This window comes from Chiloscyllium punctatum, chromosome 16, assembly GCF_047496795.1.
Source record: "Chiloscyllium punctatum isolate Juve2018m chromosome 16, sChiPun1.3, whole genome shotgun sequence".
NCBI classification, from domain to species: Eukaryota; Metazoa; Chordata; class Chondrichthyes; order Orectolobiformes; family Hemiscylliidae; genus Chiloscyllium; species Chiloscyllium punctatum.
In genome coordinates this window covers 8003757-8026903 of record NC_092754.1, presented here as the reverse complement: position 1 = coordinate 8026903, position 23147 = coordinate 8003757, and the positions used below count along the sequence as shown (strand labels likewise).

General features: G+C 38.5%; 1 protein-coding gene across 12 annotated transcripts in view; it reads right to left on the bottom strand.

Moving 5' to 3' along the window:
• Positions 1–23147, bottom strand: part of rerea (arginine-glutamic acid dipeptide (RE) repeats a) — a 566413-nt gene that overhangs the window by 365877 nt on the left and 177389 nt on the right. For all 12 annotated transcript variants that reach the window (XR_011962674.1, XM_072586150.1, XM_072586154.1 and 9 more), the window contains one exon: positions 20763–20833. Coding sequence is in view for 8 of the 12 variants with exons in the window: in XM_072586150.1 (XP_072442251.1) it covers positions 20763–20833 (71 nt within the window). In the remaining 4 variants the exon portion in view is untranslated. Of the gene's footprint in view, positions 1–20762; positions 20834–23147 lie in introns of those variants that run through there.

Genomic DNA, 23147 nt, shown 5'->3' with positions numbered 1-23147 from the left:
CTGTAAAGTCACTCCTCAGCTTCTGATGATCCAGGGGGGAAAGCCCTAGTCTCTCCATATAGCTCAAACACAACAACATCCTTGTAAATCTTTCCCAAACACTTTCAAGTTTAACAATACCTTTCCTACATCAGAGACTAGTGTGGAAGTGTTCCCTATTTTCACTCCAAAGATGTTCAGCTTTAATTTTTAGTTCAAGTACCCTGGTTCCCCAACCACAACAGAAATAGATTTTCTCTTTACTGTAGCTACTTGCTTTTATGTCATGAAAACTGAAATAACAATCACCTGAATACAACACTAGTTTGTGCAACCTCAAGTGGATAGCTCCAATAAATTATTCTCAATAAAAAGTGCAAGTGGAACTTTAGCAGAAATTATTGACTCCTCTGTCATCATCTCAAACAGAGAAATAAACAGCCCTTTTCAACAGTGCTGTATATATTTATTATATAAATAAAAATCCTGTACCAAAAGGGGTAAGTCAGAAACTAGGAATCCTATGGTGAATAAAATGCTTCCTGTCTTCAGAGTGCCAGTCTACCATCTAAAATGCACAAATCAGTGAGATGAAATACTCTCCACTTGCCTGACTGAATACAGCATCAAGATATAAGGGGCTTTACATTTTCCAGGAGCCTGGTTGACTGGCACTACCTTCAACATTCATTCACATTCTCTCTCTCTCTGACATCGCACAGTATTTGCAGTATACATCATCTTCCAATAACCTTTGGCAGCCTCTTCCAAATCTGCGACCTCGACAGTCGAAAAAAGGGTCAGTTCGCTCAGTTGGTTGGATCGCTAATTTGAGATGCAGATTGATGCCAACAGTACAAATTCAGTTCCCACAATGACTGAGGTTAACATCAAAGAGTCTCCTTCTCAACCTCTCCCCTTATTTGAGGGGTGGTGATCCGCTGGTTAAAACACCACCAGTTGTCTCTCTCTAATAAGACAGCAGCCTTACCGTCCAGTAGGAAGATGCAACTACACTTACTTACATTTGTTATGGACCAGAACAAACGCCCTCAAAACATAGCAAGGAGTAGCCTAGACCATAACTTCTATCTTATTTAAAAGGTAAATGTAAGGTGCTGCATTCCAGATGCAATTCATTTGGCCAAACTATTAAGCTCCACGCAAAATACACTTTGTATTTTAAGTGTGGTTTTAAAAATAAACCAGAACAAATTGGTATAACTTTAATTCCATTAAAAGACTTAATAAAATAATGTATTCAGTAACTATGACTCATCAACTGCTCCAATTTAGTAGCTTGCATAAACAGACCCCGGTGAAGGCAAATTCAGCAAAAGAGATTTATCTCACTGGCTATCTCCTCCAGTTCAGGAGAAGTAACACTGACAAAATAAATCTAGCAGACGGAGAACGTAAGCCTTTGCAGCAACAGACACAGTAGTACATAGCAGCTTTAACTCCCAAACCCTAACTTCAATGACCGAAAGCAAAACTAAAACTCTGGGTCTGGGTGAGCCCTGACTCAACCCACTCATGCTACTGCAGTCTACTTTTAAAAGGCTAGTTACTCTGTTTTCCATAGAGCAGACATTTCAACACCAAGTTTACGACAGCCCCTTCGAGAAAACCAGGACAGACAAATCCCTATTAAATTCACATATCACAATTGTTATTTACTCACTCAGAAAGCTCTGCATGAAAATATAACTGACTATCAATCTGAGACGGGTACAGCTGAACATAGAACAGTACAGCACAGAACAGGCCCATCAGCCCACGATGTTGTACACACTGATCCTCATGTATGCACCCTCAAATTTCTGTGACCATATGTATGTCCAGTAGTCTCTTAAATGTCCCCAATGACCTTGCTTCCACAACTGCTGCTGGCAACGCATTCCATGCTCTCACAACTCTCCGTGTAAAGAACCCGCCTCTGACATCCCCTCTATACTTTCCTCCAACCAGCTTAAATCTATGACCCCTCGTGTTCGTCATTTCTGCCCTGGGAAATAGTCTCTGGCTATGCCTCTCATTATCTTGTATACCTCAACTAGGTCCCCTCCCCTCCTCCTTTTCTCCAATGAAAAAAGTCCGAGCTCAGTCAACCTCTCTTCATAACATAAGCCCTCCAGTCCAGGCAGCATCCTGGTAAATCGCCTCTGAACCCTCTCCAAAGTATCCACATCTTTCCTATAATAGGGCAACTAGAACTGGACGCAGTATTCCAAGTGCGGTCGAACCAAAGGTCTATAGAGCTGCAACAAGATCTCACGACTCTTAAACTCGAATCCCCCTGTTAATGAAAGCCAAAACACCATATGCTTTCTTAACAACCCTGTCCACTTGGGTGACTATTTTAAGGGATCTATGTACCTGCACACCGAGATCCCTCTGTTCCTCCACACTGCCAAGAATCCTATCCTTAATCCTGTACTCAGCTTTCAAATTCGACCTTCCAAAATGCATCACCTCACACTTATCCAGGTTGAACTCCATCTGCCACCTCTCAGCCCATCTCTGCATCCTGTCAATGTCCCGCTGCAGCCTACAACAGCCCTCTATACTGTCAACGACACCTCCAACTTTTGTGTAGTCTGCAAACTTGCTGACCCATCCTTCATGAGGATCACCACCAGACGCCTGGAGGAAGAAAACCTCATCTTCCACCTCGGAACACTTCAAGCCCAGGGCAGCAATGTGGACTTCAACAGTTTCCTCATTTCCCCTTCCCCCACCTCACCCTAGTTCTGAACTTCCAGATCAGTAACTGTCCCCTTGACTTGTCCAGACTTATCCTACCTGCCTAGTTTCTTTTCCACCTATCCACTCCACCCTCTCCTCCTTGACCTATCACCTTCATCCCCTCCCCCACTCACCCATTATACTCTATGCTACTTTCTCCCCACCCTCAACCTCCTCTAGCTTATCTCTCCACGCTTCAGGCTCACTGCCTTTATTCCTGATGAAGGGCTTTTGCCCGAAACGTTGATTTTGAAGCTACTTGGATGCTGCCTGAACTGCTGTGCTCTTCCAGCACCACTAATCCAGAACCTCATAAAGCCATGTTGACTGCATTTAATCAAGCCATGCTCTTCCAGATGGTCATAAGTCCCATCCCTCAGAATCCTTTCTAACACCTTGCAGATGACAGACATGAGACTTACTGGTCTGTAATTGCCGGGGATTTCCCTATTTCCTTTCTTGAAGAGAGGAATTACATTTGCCTCTCTCCAGTCCTCAAGTACGACACCAGTGGAGAGCGAGGATGCAAAGATCTTCGCAAGTGGCGAAGCAATTGCATTTCTCGTTTCCCAAAGCAGCCGAGGACAAATCTGGTCCGGGCCTGGCGACTTGTCGATCTTAATGTCTGACAAAATTTTCAGCACATCAGCTTCCTCTATCTCTATCCATTCCAGCATGCACACTTGCTTTTCAAAGGTTTCATTCCTCAATGTTTCAAGCAACTTGTTTCAAATTTAGATAACCAGAGCTGGTGTTTAATTTTTAATATTTTAAGTAATTCTAACAATGCAGTTCACACGACCTGCAAATCTGCTCTGTGCATTACATCAACAGCGCAAGACACTTTTTAAATCATTGCCACCATCTACCCAAATTAACAATTATCAGTCTGCAACAAGATTTCTCCTTGAGATATATTCTGTTTTTTCATTCCTTTCTTCCACTAAACTTTCTAAAATCCTCCAAATTTCAAACATTTCCATTGCATCTATTTAAGAGTGTAGGTGATCTTCACTTGGCATTGGCATAAACCAGATTGAATTCGCATCACTCAAAATTATTTGATAATAAAATACTTTCCAAGAGTTTGATACCAAAAGACATAGGATCAGAATTAAGCCACACAGCCCATCGAATCTGCCCCACCATTTCATCATGGCTGATATGCTTCTCAATCCCATTTTGCTGCCTTCTCCCTGCAGCTCTTGATCCCTTTACCAATCAAGAACCTATATATATTTCTGTCTTAAATAAACCCTTTGACTTGGCCACCACAGCCCTCTGCGGCAATGAGTTCTGCAGATTCATCATCCACTGGCTGAAGAAATGCCTCCTTACCTCAGTTCTAAGGGTCATCCCTTCACTCTGAGGCTGTGCCCTCACATCCTAGTTTTTCCTACTAGTGGAAACATCTTAGCCATATCCACTTTATCCATGCTTCTGAATATTCTGTAAATTTCAATCAGATCGCAATCATCCTTCTATATTACATTGAGTATGGACAAAGAGTCCTCAACCACAGAATTATGCTTGGAAACTTACTCTGGACCTCCTTCAACACCAGCACATTCTTCCTTAGATACGGAGCCCACAACTGTTCACAATATTCCATTGTCTGACCAGAGCCTTATGCAGCCTCAGCAACACATTTCACGAGGGCGACTGAGAACAGAAGAGAGTCAAACAGTCAGGGCAGGCAGGGACAAGGTAGGACTAATAAATTAAACTGCATTTATTTCAATGCAAGGGGCCGAACAGGGAAGGCAGATGAACTCAGGGCATAGTTAGGAACATGGGACTGGGATATCATAGCAATTACGGAAATATGGCTCAGGGATGGGCAGGACTGGCAGGTGAATGTTTCAGGATACAAATGCTACAGGAAGGATAGAAAGGGAGGCAAAAGAGGAGGGGGAGTGGCTTTTATGGTAAGGGATAACATTACAGCTGTGCTAAGGGAGGATATTCCCGGAAATACATCCAAGGAGGTTATTTGGGTGGAACTGAGAAATAAGAAAGGGATGGTCACCTTATTGGGATTGTATTATAGACCCCCCAATAGTCAGAGGGAAATTGAGAAACAAATTTGTAAGGAGATCTCAGCTATCTGTAAGAATAATAGGATGGGTATGGTAGGGGATTTTAACTTTCCAAACATCGACTGGGACTGCCATAGTGTTAAGGGTTTAGATGGAGAGGAATTTCTTTAGTCTGTACGAGACAATTTTCTGATTCAGTATGTGGATGTACCTACGAGAGAAGGTGCAAAACTTGACCTACTCTTGGGAAATAAGGCAGGGCAGGTGACTGAGGTGTCAGGGGGGAGCACTTTGGGGCCAATGACCATAATTCTATTTGTTTTAAAATCATGATGGAAAAGGATAGACCAGATCAAAAAGTTGAAGTTCTAAATTGGAGAAAGGCCAATTTTGACAGTATTAGGCAAGAACTTTCAAAAGCTGATTGGAGGCAGATGTTCGCAGGTAAAGGGATGGCTGGAAAATGGGAAGCCTTCAGAAACGAGGTAACAAGAATCCAGAGAAAGTATATTCCTGTCAAGGTGAAAGGGAAGGCTGGTAGCTATAGGGAATGCTGGATGACTAAAGAAATTGAGGGTCTGGTGAAGAAAAAGAAGGAAGCACGTGTCAGGTACAGACAGGATAGATCGAGTGAATTCTTAGAAGAGTATAAGGAAAGTCGGAGTATACTTAAGAGGGAAATCAGGAGGGCAAAACAGGGACATGAGATAGCTTTGACAAACAGAATTAAGGAAAATCCAAAAGGGGTTTTACAAATATATTAAGGACAAAAGGGTAACTAGGGAGAGAATAGGGACCCTCAAAGAACAGCAAGGCGGCCTTTGTGTGGAGCCACAGAAAATGGGAGAGTTACTAAATGAATATTTTGCATCAGTGTTTACTGTGGAAAAGAATATGGAAGATATAGACCGTAGGGAAATAGATGGTGACATCTTGCAACATTTCCAGATTACAGAGGAGGAAGTGCTGGATGTCTTGAAACGGTTAAAGGTGGATAAATCCCCAGGACCCGATCAGGTGTACCCGAGAACTCTGTGGGAAGTTAGAGAAGTGATTGCTGGGCCTCTTGCTGAGATATTTGTATCATTGATAGTCACAGGTGAGGTGCCAGAAGGCTGGAGGTTGGCAAACTTGGTGCCACTGTTTAAGAAGGGTGGTAAGGACAAGCCAGGGAACTATAGACCAGTGAGCCTGACCTCGATGGTGGGCAAGTTGTTGGAGGGAATCCTGAGGGACAGGATGTACATGTATTTGGAAAGGCAAGGACTGATTCGGGATAGTCAACATGGCTTTGTGCGGGAAATCGTGTCTCACAAACTTGATTGAGTTTTTTGAAGAAGTAATAAAGAAGATTAATGAGGGCAGATCTATATGGACTTCAGTAAGGCATTCAACAAGGTTCCCCATGGGAGACTGATTAGCGAGTTTAGATCTCATGGAATACAGGGAGAACTAGCCATTTGGATACAGAACTGGCTCAAAAGGTAGAAGACAGAGGGTGGTGGTGGAGGATTGTTTTTCACGCTGGAGGCCTGTGACCAGTGGAGTGCCACAACGATCGGTGCTGGGCCCTCTACTTTGTCATTTGCATAAATGATTTGGATGCAAGCATAAGAGGTACAGTTAGTAAGTTTGCAGATGACACCAAAATTGGAGGTGTAGTGGATAGCGAAGAGGGTTACCTCAGGTTACAACAGGATCTGGACCAGATGGGCCAATGGGCTGAGAAGTGGCAGATGGAGTTTAATTCAGATAAATGCAAATGCGAGGTGCTGCATTTTGGGAAAGCAAACCTTAGCAGGACTTATACACTTAATGGTAAGGTCCTAGGAAACATCTCTATAACTCTATGACATGGCTTTCACCAGTTTTTAACGTTAGCAATATTGTTAAGTGAGATTTTACACATTAATTCTTCAAACTCACTGATTTCAAAATTGAGAGGACAATAATTAGTCGACTACAATTTTCTGAGCAAAATTGTTCCAATTGCAGAATCGTTAAGCTGTTTCCACCAATGCATCAAATCAGCATCATTAGCTACCGTCAATCTTAAGCTTTTACCCTATATCCTGCACACTACTTCAATCCAAATAATCATTCAATGCCCACTTGAATGCCTCAATTGAACTTTCCTCTCTCACCTCGCCATTGCTTCTTTAGCACATCTCTTTGAAATTATGCTCTCTTGTTCTTAAACAGTTCTGAAGAAGAGTCACTGGATCCGAAATGTTGACTGATTTCTCTCCACAGATGCTGCCAGACCTGCTGGGCTTTTTCCAGCAACTTGTTTTTGTGTCCTCTTGTTCTTGCTTCTTTTAGGAGCAGAAATAACTGATCTAATATATTCAGCCCACTCATGATTAATCGAACAATTTCATACATCACAACAGTCAATATTTAACCTTTTAGAGGCATAAATCTATTTCAGGGTTAAACTCTCATCAGTTACACATTGATCACTATTTGCTCATGACATTAGTTGCTTTGCTCCTACACTGATGGAAAAACGCAGGGCCAGTACTGATGAGAGGTAACAGCATAAAGACAAAAGCTTCTGCAAATTGTTGCGACTTGTGGTTGATTGTCATGTACCTCATCAGTGGTCATCTCGTAATGGGACTATTGAGAAATGACATTCGGAGTACCTTAAAAATAACAATTATAAAAACATCATCTTTGTTGTTTCCTCAAAAAGGATTGGTGATACTTAATTTCTAGCATTGCTATTAATATCACACCCAATTTTAAAGATTAAGAAAAATGGTCACTTCAATAACCCGAACCAATACCACAAACTCAAAATAAATGTTTAAATTGCAAATGTCAAGATTTAAAACATTTAAAAGTCAAAACAATTCATTAACTTAAAAAAACTCAGCCAACAACACAGCTAAAGCCTGATAAATGAGCAATTGATTTGCCAAAAAATTAACGCCTAGATCAAGGCTATTAATTCCAAATAAAAACAACCAGTTATAAAGCTTTTATATTGCAATCTATTTAATCACTCAGTCTGAACAGAAATAGAAAACATTTAAAAGCTATTTTATACATTAGGGAATAGATGAAATTCAAACATGGACTAACTATTTAGTCTTGGACAGGAAAATAAAGGGGGAACGTTTATATATGATACAAATGAATGATTAATGGGTTTGGCACATTAGAATTCCAGGCTTAGATCAGCAGTCTCTTTGATCAGTAATGCATGTACCTGAGGTTGAAAGTACAGCCAATGCACACTACAAGCCACTTGTCAGGAACAAAAAGACAAAGCATGTCTTTTAATTTAATATAATTGAATTAATATTGAATACGTAATGCTTTATTGCATTACCAAAGCACTGAGCTGAGAATTCAACCACTCTCAATAAATGCAAATCTTGTAGAATGTGTCGCCCTCAAAACACTCCTCTCCTTAAGGTATTGACTTGCACTAGGATAATGCAGCACAATACCGGCACCCCTCCACGGTGATAACCAGTCTACAAAGTGAACAGCAGTGTGATATTCAAGCACAGAAGCGATTGCAGCCTAAATCAATCCTGCCTTCATCCATCATTCACATTGTACATTTTCCAAAAGCGCACACCAGCCTATAATTACAAGAAAGCCTGAGCAACTAACATAGGATCAAGTCTTTTTCTTTAACAAAGCATCTACCAAAGGCCATAAGAATTTATTTCACTTGGGTTGCATCGCAAAAACTAGAAGGTGCTATGAAACTTCAGAACTCAGGAGTGGCAGTCACTCTTGCAGTAATGCTGCATACTGAAATTTAAATATCCTTACTCTGCTTGAATGGTTGAATTAAACAGCAGATCTTTGAACAGGCTAAAACCATTCCACTTTATTTAGAAATGAACACCTGGTAAAGAAATAGTTATGCATTCAACTGCACAACAAACGTCTGTCAACATTCAAAATGCACACCACAAAAGAGTAAATTCACTTTAGGAAGGTCAGGCTCTCAGTGCCAATAAGTTGGCCTATAAAACTTTTTGAAATTAAATGTATTCTATTACTAAGAAAATGTCAAAAGTGTGACCTTCAAACAGAGGAGTTACATGTGAAAAACTCAAGCCCCAAATTCTCATGAAATTATATGCATCTGAATGAATTTCAGCTACCATCTGAAGTGCTGAATGCAGATTTCCAGATCACACCCTTAAATCTTGAAAGGAAGAGTTCTCAAAACCAATTTTGTTTTTGATGAGAAACAAAAGAAACAGACACAGATTTTCATACTGTCTCAACTGGAATACAGTGAGAAGATTAACATTACTATCTGAATCCAAGTAGCCCCAACCCCAAATGTGATGCTTTTAAACAAACATTTTAAACTTTAGCAAAGCATGTCAATCAATCAGTCTTAGAACTAAGTTGAAGCATTTTCAAAATTATCGAAAGGGATACATTAACCCAACACAATAAAATTATGTTCTCTTCAGTGAAATCTTGTAGTGCAATTAAATAAACAGCCCAAAACATGAGCAAGCAGAAGAGAGATTAAACCAAAGATAATGATTTCATGACAGCTGACAAAAAGCCCAAAGAGACAAACTTAAGGGTTTTTTTTTTAAAAAGTACAATAAGTGGAAAAGTGAAGATGCAATGGAAGAGAACTATGGATCATCTGTCCAGCTGGCTTAAAGCTTGACAGCAGACATAGTGTGTAAATAAAGTGAAGAGGAATTGCAAAGAGGCAGAAAGAAGTGAAGCAAAGAAGAAATTTTTACAAAAAGATGAGAATTTTAATTTACAATAACTAGTAGACCAGAAGCCAATGCAGGTCAGTTAAAATTAAAGTCATGATTTGGAGGTGTCGGTGATGGACTGGTGTGTACAAAAGTTAAAAATCACACAATACTAGGTTTAGTCCAACAGGTTTTATTGGAAACACTAGCTTTCAGATTGCTGCAACCACTTGATTAAGGAGCTAGTGCTTTCAAATAAACCTGTTAGACCATAACCCAGTGGTGTGTGATTTTTAAAATAATAGTAATTGCAATTAGTACAGGACTGAGAGTAAACAGAGTCTTACATATACCAAAATTAATAGAAGTTGGGAGGCTGGCCAAGAAAGCATAGGAATAATAGAATGATGGTTATGAATGAAGATTTCAGAAACTTATGAACTAAGACAAAGGTAGAATACTAAAATAGTGCTTTCTCCAAGCTAACCTTGAACTTAAAATGTTCATAACTTACAAATATATCAAATGATGGTCTCTCTCATCACCTGGTTCTTCTATCATATGCTGAATTTACATCTAAGCAGTATGAACAGTTTGGAATCACTACCAAATGTGAATCTTAGAAACAATTCAGATTTGATATTTCTTCCAAAATTAAGCAAAGCTTTGGATTTAACAAGTAGTGAACCATTCAATGTACATTCAGGCAATTAGCTGTTGTCAACAACTAAAATTTAAAGGAAATGACTGAAAATGAGGTGATGAATTTCAATTCTTATAATTTTGTTTTGATGTTGCTCATTACTGTTTGGGAAAATTAACTGGCATACTTCTTATAACTTCCTGATTTCATAAATGACACTCTATAAATGCAATTTTTCCTTTTAGTGATGGCCTTGAAATACATGACCCCAGTGAAATAAAAAATCTTGCCACTTATATTGTAGATGTTGACTAAATATGAAAACATGAGATGTTTGTGATTAATAAATCTTCATATTGGTTCATTCTACTCAAAAATGTTTGCTTCCAAGTGTGGTAATTCAAGAATCTGATTTCAATTTTCTTTATATAGCTGAAGGACTCCATATTAATTAAATGTGGGAGATAGACATTTCAAGGTGACAACCACTGGTTCCTTGATCAGACAGCTACTGCTTTCACTCAAAACGTTAGTTCAATTAACAACCAGACATTCCATCTTCTAATCAGACAAAAAAAACCGCGGTTAGAAAAACTGCCTGGAAACTTAAAGCTTTGAAGTGCAACTTGTATTATATATAGAGTTGACGAGCACCAAAAAGCATGAAACAGAAATAAAACCATCAAGCATATACTGTCCAGAGAAGACCTGACAGACACAGATGTGCTCATGGAGCATTTATCAAGTGTTCTTTAGACATCATTTCACATAATGTATTAAGACAATACATGTGTAATATATATGTGTGCTAGAACTTATTGTGTGATTTACCCGGCATCGACAAACTTACATTAATTTCTAAACCTTGGAAGCTGGCAGCACTCTCGACAAGAAAGAAAAGCTAGTTTTGTTGCACTTTTCACAACTACCAGACATCTAAAAGCACTTTACAGCCAATAAAGTACTTCTTGAAGCATAGGCATTGGATTAACTTTGGAAACACGGCAGCCATTATGTACCAAATGACTACGAATAGCCATCTGATAACAACTATCTCATCAGTTTTTGTGATGCTGATCACAGGATAAATATTGACTTGAACAATGGTATCCCTTCCCTGCTCTTCTTCAAAATAATGGGATCTTTTTCATTTATCAGAGCAGCTAGATGTGACTTTGGTTCATCTCATCTGAAAGGAAGTACCTTAAACAGCAGAGTGCTTCCTCAGTAATGCAGTGAAATATCAACCTTGATTTTTCACACAATAACCATAATGACTTCAATTTCTAGAAATAAAATTATAATTGAATACTGCTGCCTTCCACTGAGAATTTATTTAAATACAAATAGAATTGATTTTTTTTTCAAATGGCTCAATGACTTAATTCAGCAAATGGCTGAGTTCTCTGGACCAAAAATGTTTTGATACTGGTGTCAGCTTGAGTGGTAGTGAGTGCAGTAAATATCTCTGAATTGAATAGTGATAAAAATGATCCAAATAATTATTCTGATTCGCTATCCAGCAACATCTGTTGGAAATAGACATTTAAAAAGGACAATCAAGGAGGAGATACCTTTGGAGCCAAACAACTTTGAACTCACCAAGCATCTTTTTTAGTTCATTCAGCAAAAGCAGCACTCTACAATTAACAGATATGCAAAAGGGTACTTAAGGTAACTTAATGTCATATTGCCCTCTGACTGCACAGCTAATGCTCAACACTTCCTTAACATTAGATTCTAACAGTTAAACATAAACTGAGGGGAACAGCCATTTCCAATATCTAGTACATTAGTTGTATCACTGTTCAAACTCAAATATTTTTCTCAACTGAATCAAAAGTGAACTTTTTTCTTCATTTCCTTTTTCTCATTTCACATTGATAAAGCTTTGACTCATCTCAAGAGATATTGTTGCATGGCTTAAGGTTCCCTATATACCTAATTCAATTAATTAATCTTCTATACTTTTTGGTGACAAGTAACAAAAGTAATTTGACTATAAGTAGCTGTACAATATTGCCCCATATTTTTCATAAGACCATTTCTTACCCATTTCTGAATAAGCTTGGAGGAGATCAGTCCCCACATGAGTCAAATATGCACATTTACTAGGGTATGCTGAGTAATTGCTGAAAATGTGTTGTTGGAAAAGCGCATCAGGTCAGGCAGCATCCAAGGAACAGGAGAATCGACGTTTCGGGCATAAGCCCTTCTTCAGGAAAGGCTTATGCCCGAAACATCGATTCTCCTGTTCCTTGGATGCTGCCTGACCTGCTGCGCTTTTCCAGCAACACATTTTCAGCTCTGATCTCCAGCATCTGCAGTCCTCACTTTCTCCTATGCTGAGTAATTGAAAAGAAGCCAAAATATTGGTCAATTTCCTAACCTAAAGGATTCAGGCCAACCCAGCACTTTCATCAGAAGTCAAAAGTAACTTAATCTTAACATGGAGATTGAGATGTGTATATCATTTTGTAACTACTTGCCCAACAGCTTGACAAAGAAAAACACTTCATCTTTTCAAGGCTACTTTCTCCCAAAGATCATTCAAGCAACCTGAAGGCAGGAAACCTATGTCACAACTTAGAAGCAACCACTAAATTTGGCAAAATGAGTGCGACTCCATTATTTGCATTCCCACATCTCTCTCCTTTGAGCAACATCCTTTCCATCGAAATATCTAGGTTCTAACATGCACATGCCACCATCCTAGTTTTGTGGAGTGGTACAACATGGCTAAAGAAATAACTCATAGTTAATGACATATCATCTTATTCCTTCAACATTAACTGGATTTAGATGCCAGTAAAAGCCAAGACAAATCTGTGTGATAGCAGCCTTCAATGAGAATGCAGTTTTGTATATTTTATCCCTTTGGTCTCCTAGGATGATTACTTTTCCATCTGCTTAATTATTCCAATGATTTTTCAAAGACAAGAAACATGCAAATACGCTCCTTACAAAGAGGAACAATTTGAATATAAAATGGAAAATATTTTAAATTGCTCTCTCATCATCTCAGCAAATTCTCACTTCATTTTTTAAAATTGGGTAATTCATCACAAACCCTGAAAGCTCAATTCAAACTACATGAAGATTTAAGTCCACTAAGTTATATATTTGATATAGGAACATATGATAGCTACACTTCATGATTTTAGTTCATTTCAGTTCTATTTTAAATATTACTTTGTAGAGTTTTGAGAAGTGTAATAATACTTTATAGAGTTTTGACAAATGTAATACACAAATTAAATCTTATAGCACAAGCACGGAGGCACTCGGCAGTGTTACGGGTAACTAATTATAACAAAACTATGTAATAATCTGTACTCCACAGAAATACCAAATACATTAGTGAATCATTTATATTTAGAAAATCATCAATGTCCATTTTTGATTATCACTATAGATTAGTACACAATAATCATCTTTGATTTCTCTGTCTTTGAGGTTTGCATGCAACAGGCAGCCATGAACAGCAAGAAAATCCTAAACTGAATTTATCAACGATATAGTTACAAGACAAGCGAATAATTAGATTTCTTCCTTCCTTCCTTTATAAATAACACAGCAATGTTTCCTGTGTAAAAAGCTTTTACAATGCATATATAAAGCACACACACAGGGAACATCTTAAATGTAGAAATGACCCCACAAGCAAGGTAAACCTACCAACTCCAGTGACTTTCAGCGCTCCTTCTAGTTAAGCATTCTCAAATAACCTGCTTTTGGAAGACTAACACAAAGTAAATGAGGCACTACTAGTCATGAAGATGGCCAAAAACATCTGTATATCACATGGGTCAGCTGTAAACTTTCCCATGCTTCACCTGACTATGCTGAAAGCTATTTGGTTGAGCTGAAAATGATATTTATTGCCTATTTAGCTCAAACTAAAACAAACGGAAGTAGAATGTAGAGACAACTTGGATGGGTTGCTTCATCTTAACCTCGACAATATATAATGCAACTTTTTTTACTGCAACGTACAATGGAATTAAAATGCAGCAATTCCCTTCATCAGCTTAGCTTCCAAATTTTCAAAGCTTCGTTACATCATGATGGTAGCACAGAAAGTTTGGACCCTGTGTACTTCAGTCTTCTGCTCCAATTATTAAAGTGGTTTTCTTTTAATATATTAATCTACTAGCGAGGATGCAATTAATATTTTGTGCAACTGCTAGTTGTATCATATGGCCAAAAATTTGTGATCTCCAGTAAATGGCATTTTTACACATTGATGTGACAAGTATAAATCTGAGAGAAACTAGTACCCAGAGCACATTACATGCCACAGCTAGCAAAGAACGCATAGTATTTAATATTTATTATTGAACCTCAATGGACAAACTACAGCTTTGTACTCTACACGTGTATCTCAGAACACTGTTTAAATGATTTACTAGAAGTAAATTAGTACAGATGAAAATGAGGTCTAAATGACAATGTTCAAACTGGTTTCTGAAGGTTATAATATTCTTATCTAAAACATTGGAATTTTGCAGTTAAGAAAGTTAAGATATTATCATTGGTAACATTATTTCAAAGTAACCTTCCATAACCTTCATGAAACAAGTTATAACAAATATACTGATGACGCAACAAAATGAAGCAAATAGCTACTGGTTTTCGGTTTATATTCAGACCTGGTCTTGCAACAATGAATAATATGACTTTCATTTTAGTCCAAGGATTTATAAATAAAAAGAATTCTAGTACTCCCTACCAGGAACTTAGGAGATACAAATTGGCAACTCCAGGAATATTCCCAATTTAATAAACTGATTCTTTTTATTGTTCAAGGATGGGAGTGACAGTGGCTGGGTCAGCATTTCTTTTCCATCCCAAGTAGCCATTGAGAGGGTGGTAGTGAGCTACCTTCATGAACCTCTGCACTTTGTGTGGTGTAGGGACACCACAGTGCTATAAGGAAAAAAGTTCCAGGATTTTGTCCCAGCAATAATGAAAGATTGGCAATAAAGTTCCATGTCAGGATGATGTGGCTTAGAGGTCATGTGTTTTCATGCATTTGTTGCCCTTGTCCTTCTAGGTGGTAGAGGTCACAGGTTTAGAAGGTGCAGAGAAAAAAATCCAATCCAATAGTAAAAAAAAAATGGGGACAAACAAGTCATTATCAGGTTGGCATGCTCTAACTTGCAGACTGTCGTTGACCTGGGTTGGCTCCTCAGCTATTTACAATCAGTATCAATGATTTGGGATGAGGGGGCTAATGGGTAGCAGCTAAGTTTTTCAATAACACCAAGACAGGTAGAAAGTCATGAAAAGGACTAAAGAGGTCAACAAAGAGACAGACAGGCAAGTTGGTAAAAATGTGGCGGTTAGAGTGTAGCATGTGTAAATATGAACTTGTCCCCTTTAATAGGAAGAATAGAAAAGCAGAGAGCTATTTAAATAAAGGGAGACTGCATGACTCTGGTATAGAGGCATGTTGGCGCCCTGGTACATTAATCATAAAACATTAGTATATGCAGATATAGCATGCGATTAAGAAGGCAAATGAAATGTTGGTGTTTCATGTAAAGGGTGGTTTGTTATACCAGTATGGGGCCTTCGTGAGACCACATCTAGAGTGCTGTGAACAGTCTTGGTCTCCGATTTGAAAAAGGGCATAATTGTTTGGAGAACATTCACTCAATTCATTCCAGGGATCAAGGGCTCATGTTATGCACTCCTGAACAGAATAAGCCAATGGAAAACATACTGGATTTCAGAAGAATGACAATGGCTTTATTGAAATGTAAACCAGATTAACATTAATCAAATAGAAAATCTGAGGAGAGGGATACCTGGAAAATGCTTCCTTTTGTGGACAAGACTAGAACTCAACACAGTTTAAATCAAGAAGTTTCTCATTTTAAGGCAGAGATAAGGAAACATTCTCTTTTCCAAGGGGCCAATAGGCTGCAGAATTTTCTCATCCAGAAAGAAGTGGAAACTGGATTATTGAGTTAATTTGATCAGCAAGGTAGCTGAGGTAAAGGTGGGGTAGACAGGAAAGTAGAGTTAAGATCATAATGACATCAGCCCATCAAATATCCAAATCCTTTTGTAAGTTCTATGCCCCTATTCAAATCAACTACTGAAGCCAGGGTAAACAGCAGGAACTTGATTTTTTTCACCAACTAATCTGTCTCATTCAGACGTAAAAATAATAACTGCAGATGCTGGAAACCAAATTCTGGATTAGTGGTGCTGAAAGAGCACAGCAGTTCAGGCAGCATCCAACGAGCAGCGAAATCGACGTTTCGGGCAAAAGCCCTTTTGCCCGAAACGTCGATTTCGCTGCTCGTTGGATGCTGCCTGAACTGCTGTGCTCTTCCAGCACCACTAATCCAGAATGTCTCATTCAGAGTCCAACAAGAAGCATCTGCCCCAGGCTTCAGGAAATGCTGTTATGTTTTAAAACCAGCTGTTGAAACAACAACTGTATTAGACCTGTCTTTCCCACTCCCACTGCTACACCAATGCTTCTGCAGTGATCCTTAGGGGGCCCTCCCTTTCCTCTTCTACCTGCTGGGCTATTTCTTGATAACAATTTTGCAATATAAAGCATTAGTTTTCACAGTTGCACTGATGACTTCTATTTCACTACACCAGCACAATTCCATGATTTGTTGCTAATTATCAGTCTGTTTATCCAACATTTTGAGCTGGGTCAGCAGATTTCACCTCCAAATAACATGCCTTCGTTCCCTGCTACAAACTCCATTCTTTAGCTACTTACTTTATTTCCGTTCCTGGCAAATGCCTGAGGATAAATGAAACCGTTCACAGCCTTGATATCATATTTGAACCATACAGGTGCTAGCACTATGTTTGCCTATTCCCACCTTCAGAACATTGATGCTCAGAGCTTCTCCCCTCAGTTTGCCAAATCTGAAATTCTCATTTAGAATCAGAGAGATGTACAGCAAGGAAACAGACCCTTCAGTCCAACTAGTCCATGCCAACCAGATATCCTAACCTAACCTAGCCCCATTTTCCAGCACTTGGCCATATCCTCCTAAACCCTTCCTATTCATATACCCAAACAGGTGCCTCTTAAATGCTGCAATTGTACTATCCTCCATCACTTCCACTGGCAGTTAATTCCATACACACACCACCCTCTGTGTGAAAAAGTTGCCCCTAAGGTCCCTTTTATATCTTTCCCCTCTCACCCTAAACCTATGCTCTCTAGTTCTGGACTCCCCCCACCCCCACACAGAAAATATTTTGTCTACTTATCCCATCCATGCCCCTCATGATTTTATAAATTTCTATAAGGTCACCCCTCAGCCTCCGATGTTCCAGGGAAAAACAGCCCCAACCTAATTCAGCATCTCCCTATAACTCAAATCCTCCAACCCTGGCAACATCCTTGTAGATCTTTTCTGAACCCTTTCAAGTTTCACAACATCCTTCAGATAGAAGGAGACCAGAATTTCATGCACTATTCCAAAAGTGGCCTAACCAATGGCCTTTATAGCTACATGACCTCCCAACTCATATGCAATGCTCTGACCAATAAAGGAAAGCATACCAAAGGCCTTCTTCGCTATCCTATCTACCTGCAACTCTTAGTTCAAGGAACCATGAATCTGCACTCCAAGGTCTCTTTGTTCAGCAACACTTCCTTACCATCAAGTGTACAAGTTCTGCTCTGATTTGCTTTTCCAAAATGCAACACCTCGCATTTATTTAAATTAAATTCCATCTGCCACTCCTCAGCCCATTAGCCCATCTGATCAAAATCCCATTATACTCTGAGGTAATCTTCGCTGTTCATCACATCTCCAATTTTGGGGTCATCTGCAAATTTACTAACTATACCTCCTATGTTCACATCCAAATCATATATATAAATATCAAAAGTAGTGGACCCTGCACTGATCCATGTGGCACTCCACTGGTTACAGGCTTTCAGTCTGAAAAGCAACCCTCCATCGCCACCCTCTGTCTTCTACCTTCAAGCCAGTTCTGTATCCAAGTGGCTAGTTTTCTCTATATTCCAGGAGCTCTAATCTTGCTCATTACTTCTGAAATTGGCTGTTCAATAGCACTTCCAACCAGTCTTCTATGATCAACCTTTTGTAAACCTGAGGTTGTCTCAAGCTCTAGTATCTTTATTCACCCATTTCTCAACCACATGCTACTTTTCTTTACCTTCCATCTTGTGTTCACTAACCTAAACTGACACCTGGTAAGGCAGCACTTCAATTTAAAAAATATCATTCAAATCTGTTCATGAATCTATGCAGTTTGCCACACCTCACTCCATTTCACAAGACTCCTCAAAGTTCAGTCCTTCAGCTACACCTTCAGCTAGGTACCTTATTTTATGCTCAGCATTCAATGTCATGTTCTTTTTAAAACATTCGATCAGGTGTTTCACTGTTTAGAAGGTTACTACCACTGGTAAGAAGTTAAATGATCAATGCTTTCTTATTCACCATCACCTTAAGCTTTCAAAACCATCTGCACAACAAAATGATTTTATGCTTTCAGAAATCATTGGTCAAATGTTAATGGGAAGATAATAACCTGAACAAAAGTCACAATCCAACATATAGCAAATATTTTATAAGCTCTTAATGTGAGGATATAATAGATCTACAGAAAAATGGTCCTTATACATCTAGTGAAATTTAAGAGCATACTAAGCAATTATAAATGTAAGCATAATTTCTGGTATCACTGATCTTGCACTTCATTATTTCAATGTGTCTTTCTATAGTTTTTCCTAGCTTTACTAGAGCACATTTGATCCCTTAACCTCAAAATGCAATATGCAGAGCCTTTCAAATCATCTCAAAAATTTCTACTTCATAGAGTAGAAGTTTTGCTTGTCTGTATAGGGTCTTTTAACTTCATTAGCTGCTGTCTTAGTGTGTTGGTGGGTTTGTGGGTTATAATGATGCCAAGAGGTCCCAGCAGTCTGGCAGTCATTTCCGAGATGTTTTTGACGCAAAAGAGTGTGGCTAGGGTTTCTGGATGTGTTGTAGCTACTTGTTGGAGTTTGTTGCTGAGAAATTGGCGAACTGTGTTCATTGGGTACCCATTCTTTTTGAATACACTGTATAGATGATTTTTTTCTCTGCTCTGCATGGTTCCTTCTGAGCTGCAGCGTGTGGTGGCTCGTTGAAATAATGTTCTAATGCAGCTTTGTTTGAGTGTGTTGGGATGGTTGCTTCTGTAGTTCAGTATTTAGTCCATATGTTGTTTTCCTGTAGACACTGGTTTGAAGGTCCCCATTGGCTGTTCATTCTACTGCGACATCTAGAAATGGCAGTTTGTTGTTGCTTTCCTCCTCTTTAGTGATTTGTTTTGCCAGTAAGGGTATTATTGGTGGTCTTGAAACAAAACTAATGTAATTTACAAAATACCTTGCAAGAACTGTAACAAACACTACATTGGACAAACAAGCAGAAAACTAGCCACCAGGATACATGAACATCAACGAGCCACAAAAAACATGACCTACTGTCACTAGTATCCTTACATACAGATGAGGGAGGACACTTTGACTGAGACAACACATCCATCCTTGGACAAGCCAAATAGAGACATGCACAGGAATTCCTAGAAGCATGGCACTCCAACCCAGAATGCTATCAACGAGCACATTCACTCGAATCCCAATTACCACCCCTGAGAAAAAGAACAGGAAATGACATCACCACAGGCAATGGCATCATGATTAGAAATGATATCACCAACACAAGGAAATCTGAACACAAAGAAAAAGCGTGCCATACCACCAGCGCTTCATCTGGAGGCTCACTGATATATGTTACCGAGTACTGTGATGAACCATCTAAAAATGAACCTTCTAGCTCAGCGAGCAAACCTACATCCAGAACCTCAACTTAAGATACAAATCTTCTCAAACTTGCCAACCAGATTATTTTTATCCTGATGACAAAATTACAATGTGATAGTATTCCTGTAGCAGTTAAGACTAATTGACATATTGTCAATGCTGGTAATTATCACAACTTGAATAGGAATCAATGTCAGTGAAGTTTATCAATAGTAACACTGGTTCAGCACTATTGGAAAATAACACCACATATTCAATGGCTTTCAAAAGATGTCTGGTCACAATGCAAATCATACAAAATCTTCCTACTGAAAGGCTTTCAATGGGAAATCTCCAGCATACAGTCTATCATATCAAGCTTAATGTTTACAATCATATGTTTTGATTAACTACTTGCCAATAACCCTGAGCATCCCCACACCAGTTGTCAGAACTGGAACAGTAGAGATTAAAATATTCAACTAGTTTTTTTTAAACTCCGCACTACAATCCAGTCATTCCTGCTGGAAAGTAGACATTGCCAGTGGCGGAGGATGTAATCAGGTTCACTTCTGTCAATTTTCCTTGCTACCACACCTCAATAAATAGAGAGAGCGCATGGTTTTATTACATATGTTTTGAATCAGAGGGTATAAGTCTGCATACATCATCATTTTCTAAACACAAACAGAATAACAATGTGCAATTTTAGACAAGCCCTGGAAAAAGATAAAAATTGCTGCATAAAATTGTGTAACATTCAAACAAATTAACAGCACAGAAGCGCAGATGATTCAGAATAGGAAGCAGAGACTTAATCTTGCACATCTGAATTTGACACTCACCAGTTTGAATTCTTGGATACTGCAGATAAAGTAAGGTGTGTTGGGGCGACGACTCTCTATATAAACACAATCTGATGAGAAAAGGAAAACAGAGGATTAAATATACAACTTTCAAGGATAAAGAGAAGCATTGCAAACACTGAGGATACTTCTTGTGTGCTGCATGTTCAACAAGGCAAGGGAACTCAGCATGTGTGACATCTTTAATTTTCTAGATCAGTCAGTCAAATCTGTGGACTCATTTGACAGAGATTGTCGTTTTAGCAGGAAGGCAAGGCCAGTTTTGTGCCGCAGATTCATCTCAGAAACAACCAAAATATACTTCACATTGAATTTCAGCTGATTTTAAAGACTTTCAACTCATCAACCTAGGACAGAATAAAATCCAAGGTAAGAATTCACATCTGCCAAAGGGACAAAGCTTTTCAGCAATGTAGATGGAAGCATAAAATTACAAAGACAAACTAAGAAATCAAATGATAAAAAACTAAAGCAAACAGATTCAGCATAGTCAAACGTGACATCATCCACTTTTGGATCAAAAATGGACTGGGCACAACACTTTCTAAATAGTGAAAGGATAGAAGCAATGGAAGACGTAAGAATTTTAGGAATCCAAAGACACTTGAAACAAAATCAGGAACTTGAAAAAGGAATAGAGAATTACAAATTCATGTTTGCAGATGGCTCCATGTTACAAGACACAGTAGATTATATAGATGGACTGAGGAAGTTCCAATTGCAGATTGAGAAAAACCACAAGTGCAAAAGGAATTAAGAAATCAGATATTCATGATAGATAGAAATGATAGAAGATTGAAGGGATTTGGAGTCCATATTCATAAATCACTAAAAGTTAAAATAAATAATCTAAAAGGCCACATCAATCTGGTCTGTCTCTCAACAAAAACAGAGACAAAAGCTATGCTTTATTTTACAGCAACTTGGTGCAATTCTACTAACAGAACTGTATCAGTTACAGTGCTGCAGTTCAAGATGGATAAACTGGCCTTGGAGAGGTGGAAGAATAAAAGAGATTTGTATTTATAAAGGGCCTCTTTGGGGACTCAGGGTCTTCTCAAGTGCTCTACAATGAAGTATTTGGGAGCTAAAACCACTTTGAACTCGGTCTTAAGAATTGAAGGACTACATAATGCACAAAGTAAGGTATGCCTCTGCAGTTGGTTATATTAAAACTACATGAAGGAAGTTTTGTTTATTAGTGTAAAGCATCAGTTTCCTACAAAATGGTGCTTAGTCAATAATTTGGCAATAATAAAAATCTTGAAATTTGAAATCTTGTGACATTACTTCAACTGGAAGATTGAATTTTTTTTATGCAAGGTATTCCACTCTACAGGGATCTTCAACAATACCACAAAACAATCAAATGTTCTACATTACATTGAAGAACACATTTTTTTTAACATCACTTAAAATGTAAGATGACACCAGAGCCAATAACTTACACGTTGCAAGGCACAACCAGTATGCTTTCAAGCCGAGACCACAGGGTTTTTAATGTATATAAAACTGAAGGGGGTATAATATTTCTTACGATGATTACAAATGTGTGGGAAACCATATTTAATTATAAAAATATCATGGATGGGAAAGTCTACCTTAATCAATATACTTAATTAGAGGTAAATAATTTGATATATAAGAAAATATATCATTTAATAAACAAAGGAAACCACTACATTGAATTATGATATCACTGTTGAAGTTTCTTGAGTTCACTTCGCCCTCAGACCTACCAATACAGAAAGCCCAAACTTTACTGCTCTGCTTGATAAATTGAGACAAGACTACTTTTAAAAAACAATTCTGAAAGAAAAGTAGAAACCTATTGAAAACTGCCATTTACATATATTTTTAAGTCACATCTGATAATGATTTCAAATATTTACCAACATATAGCACAACCAAAAGGAAATAGAATGACAATACAGGATTTATAAGCTAAGAGGTCAGCTTAACTGAAGGTAGTTGGGGGTTTAAATTTCTCCCAGTACTTTGTAACTTTCCTCCAAAGAAAAGCTTTTACCATAAACGCTGGTGCCCACCTATTAATCTCCAACTCAGAGTGCCCCAGGAGTCATAATGCAGCAGACACTGACCATCCAATAAAGAGAAATAAAGAGAAGAGAGAAGGCACATGCTCTGGAAAAGCTCAATAGGTAATGTCCTTGTTCATTTTTTCATAAATCAAACCTTCTACATATAAATTCAAAAACATTAACCTAGCTTTCACAGGATGATAGCAAACAGAGACAATGTAGCAAAACAGAAAATGTAAACGTTACTTCCACCCTGCAGTGAGTTTGTGAAGGACTATTCTGCCTGAACAAATGAACATTTAGAGCAACAAATGTTGATTTA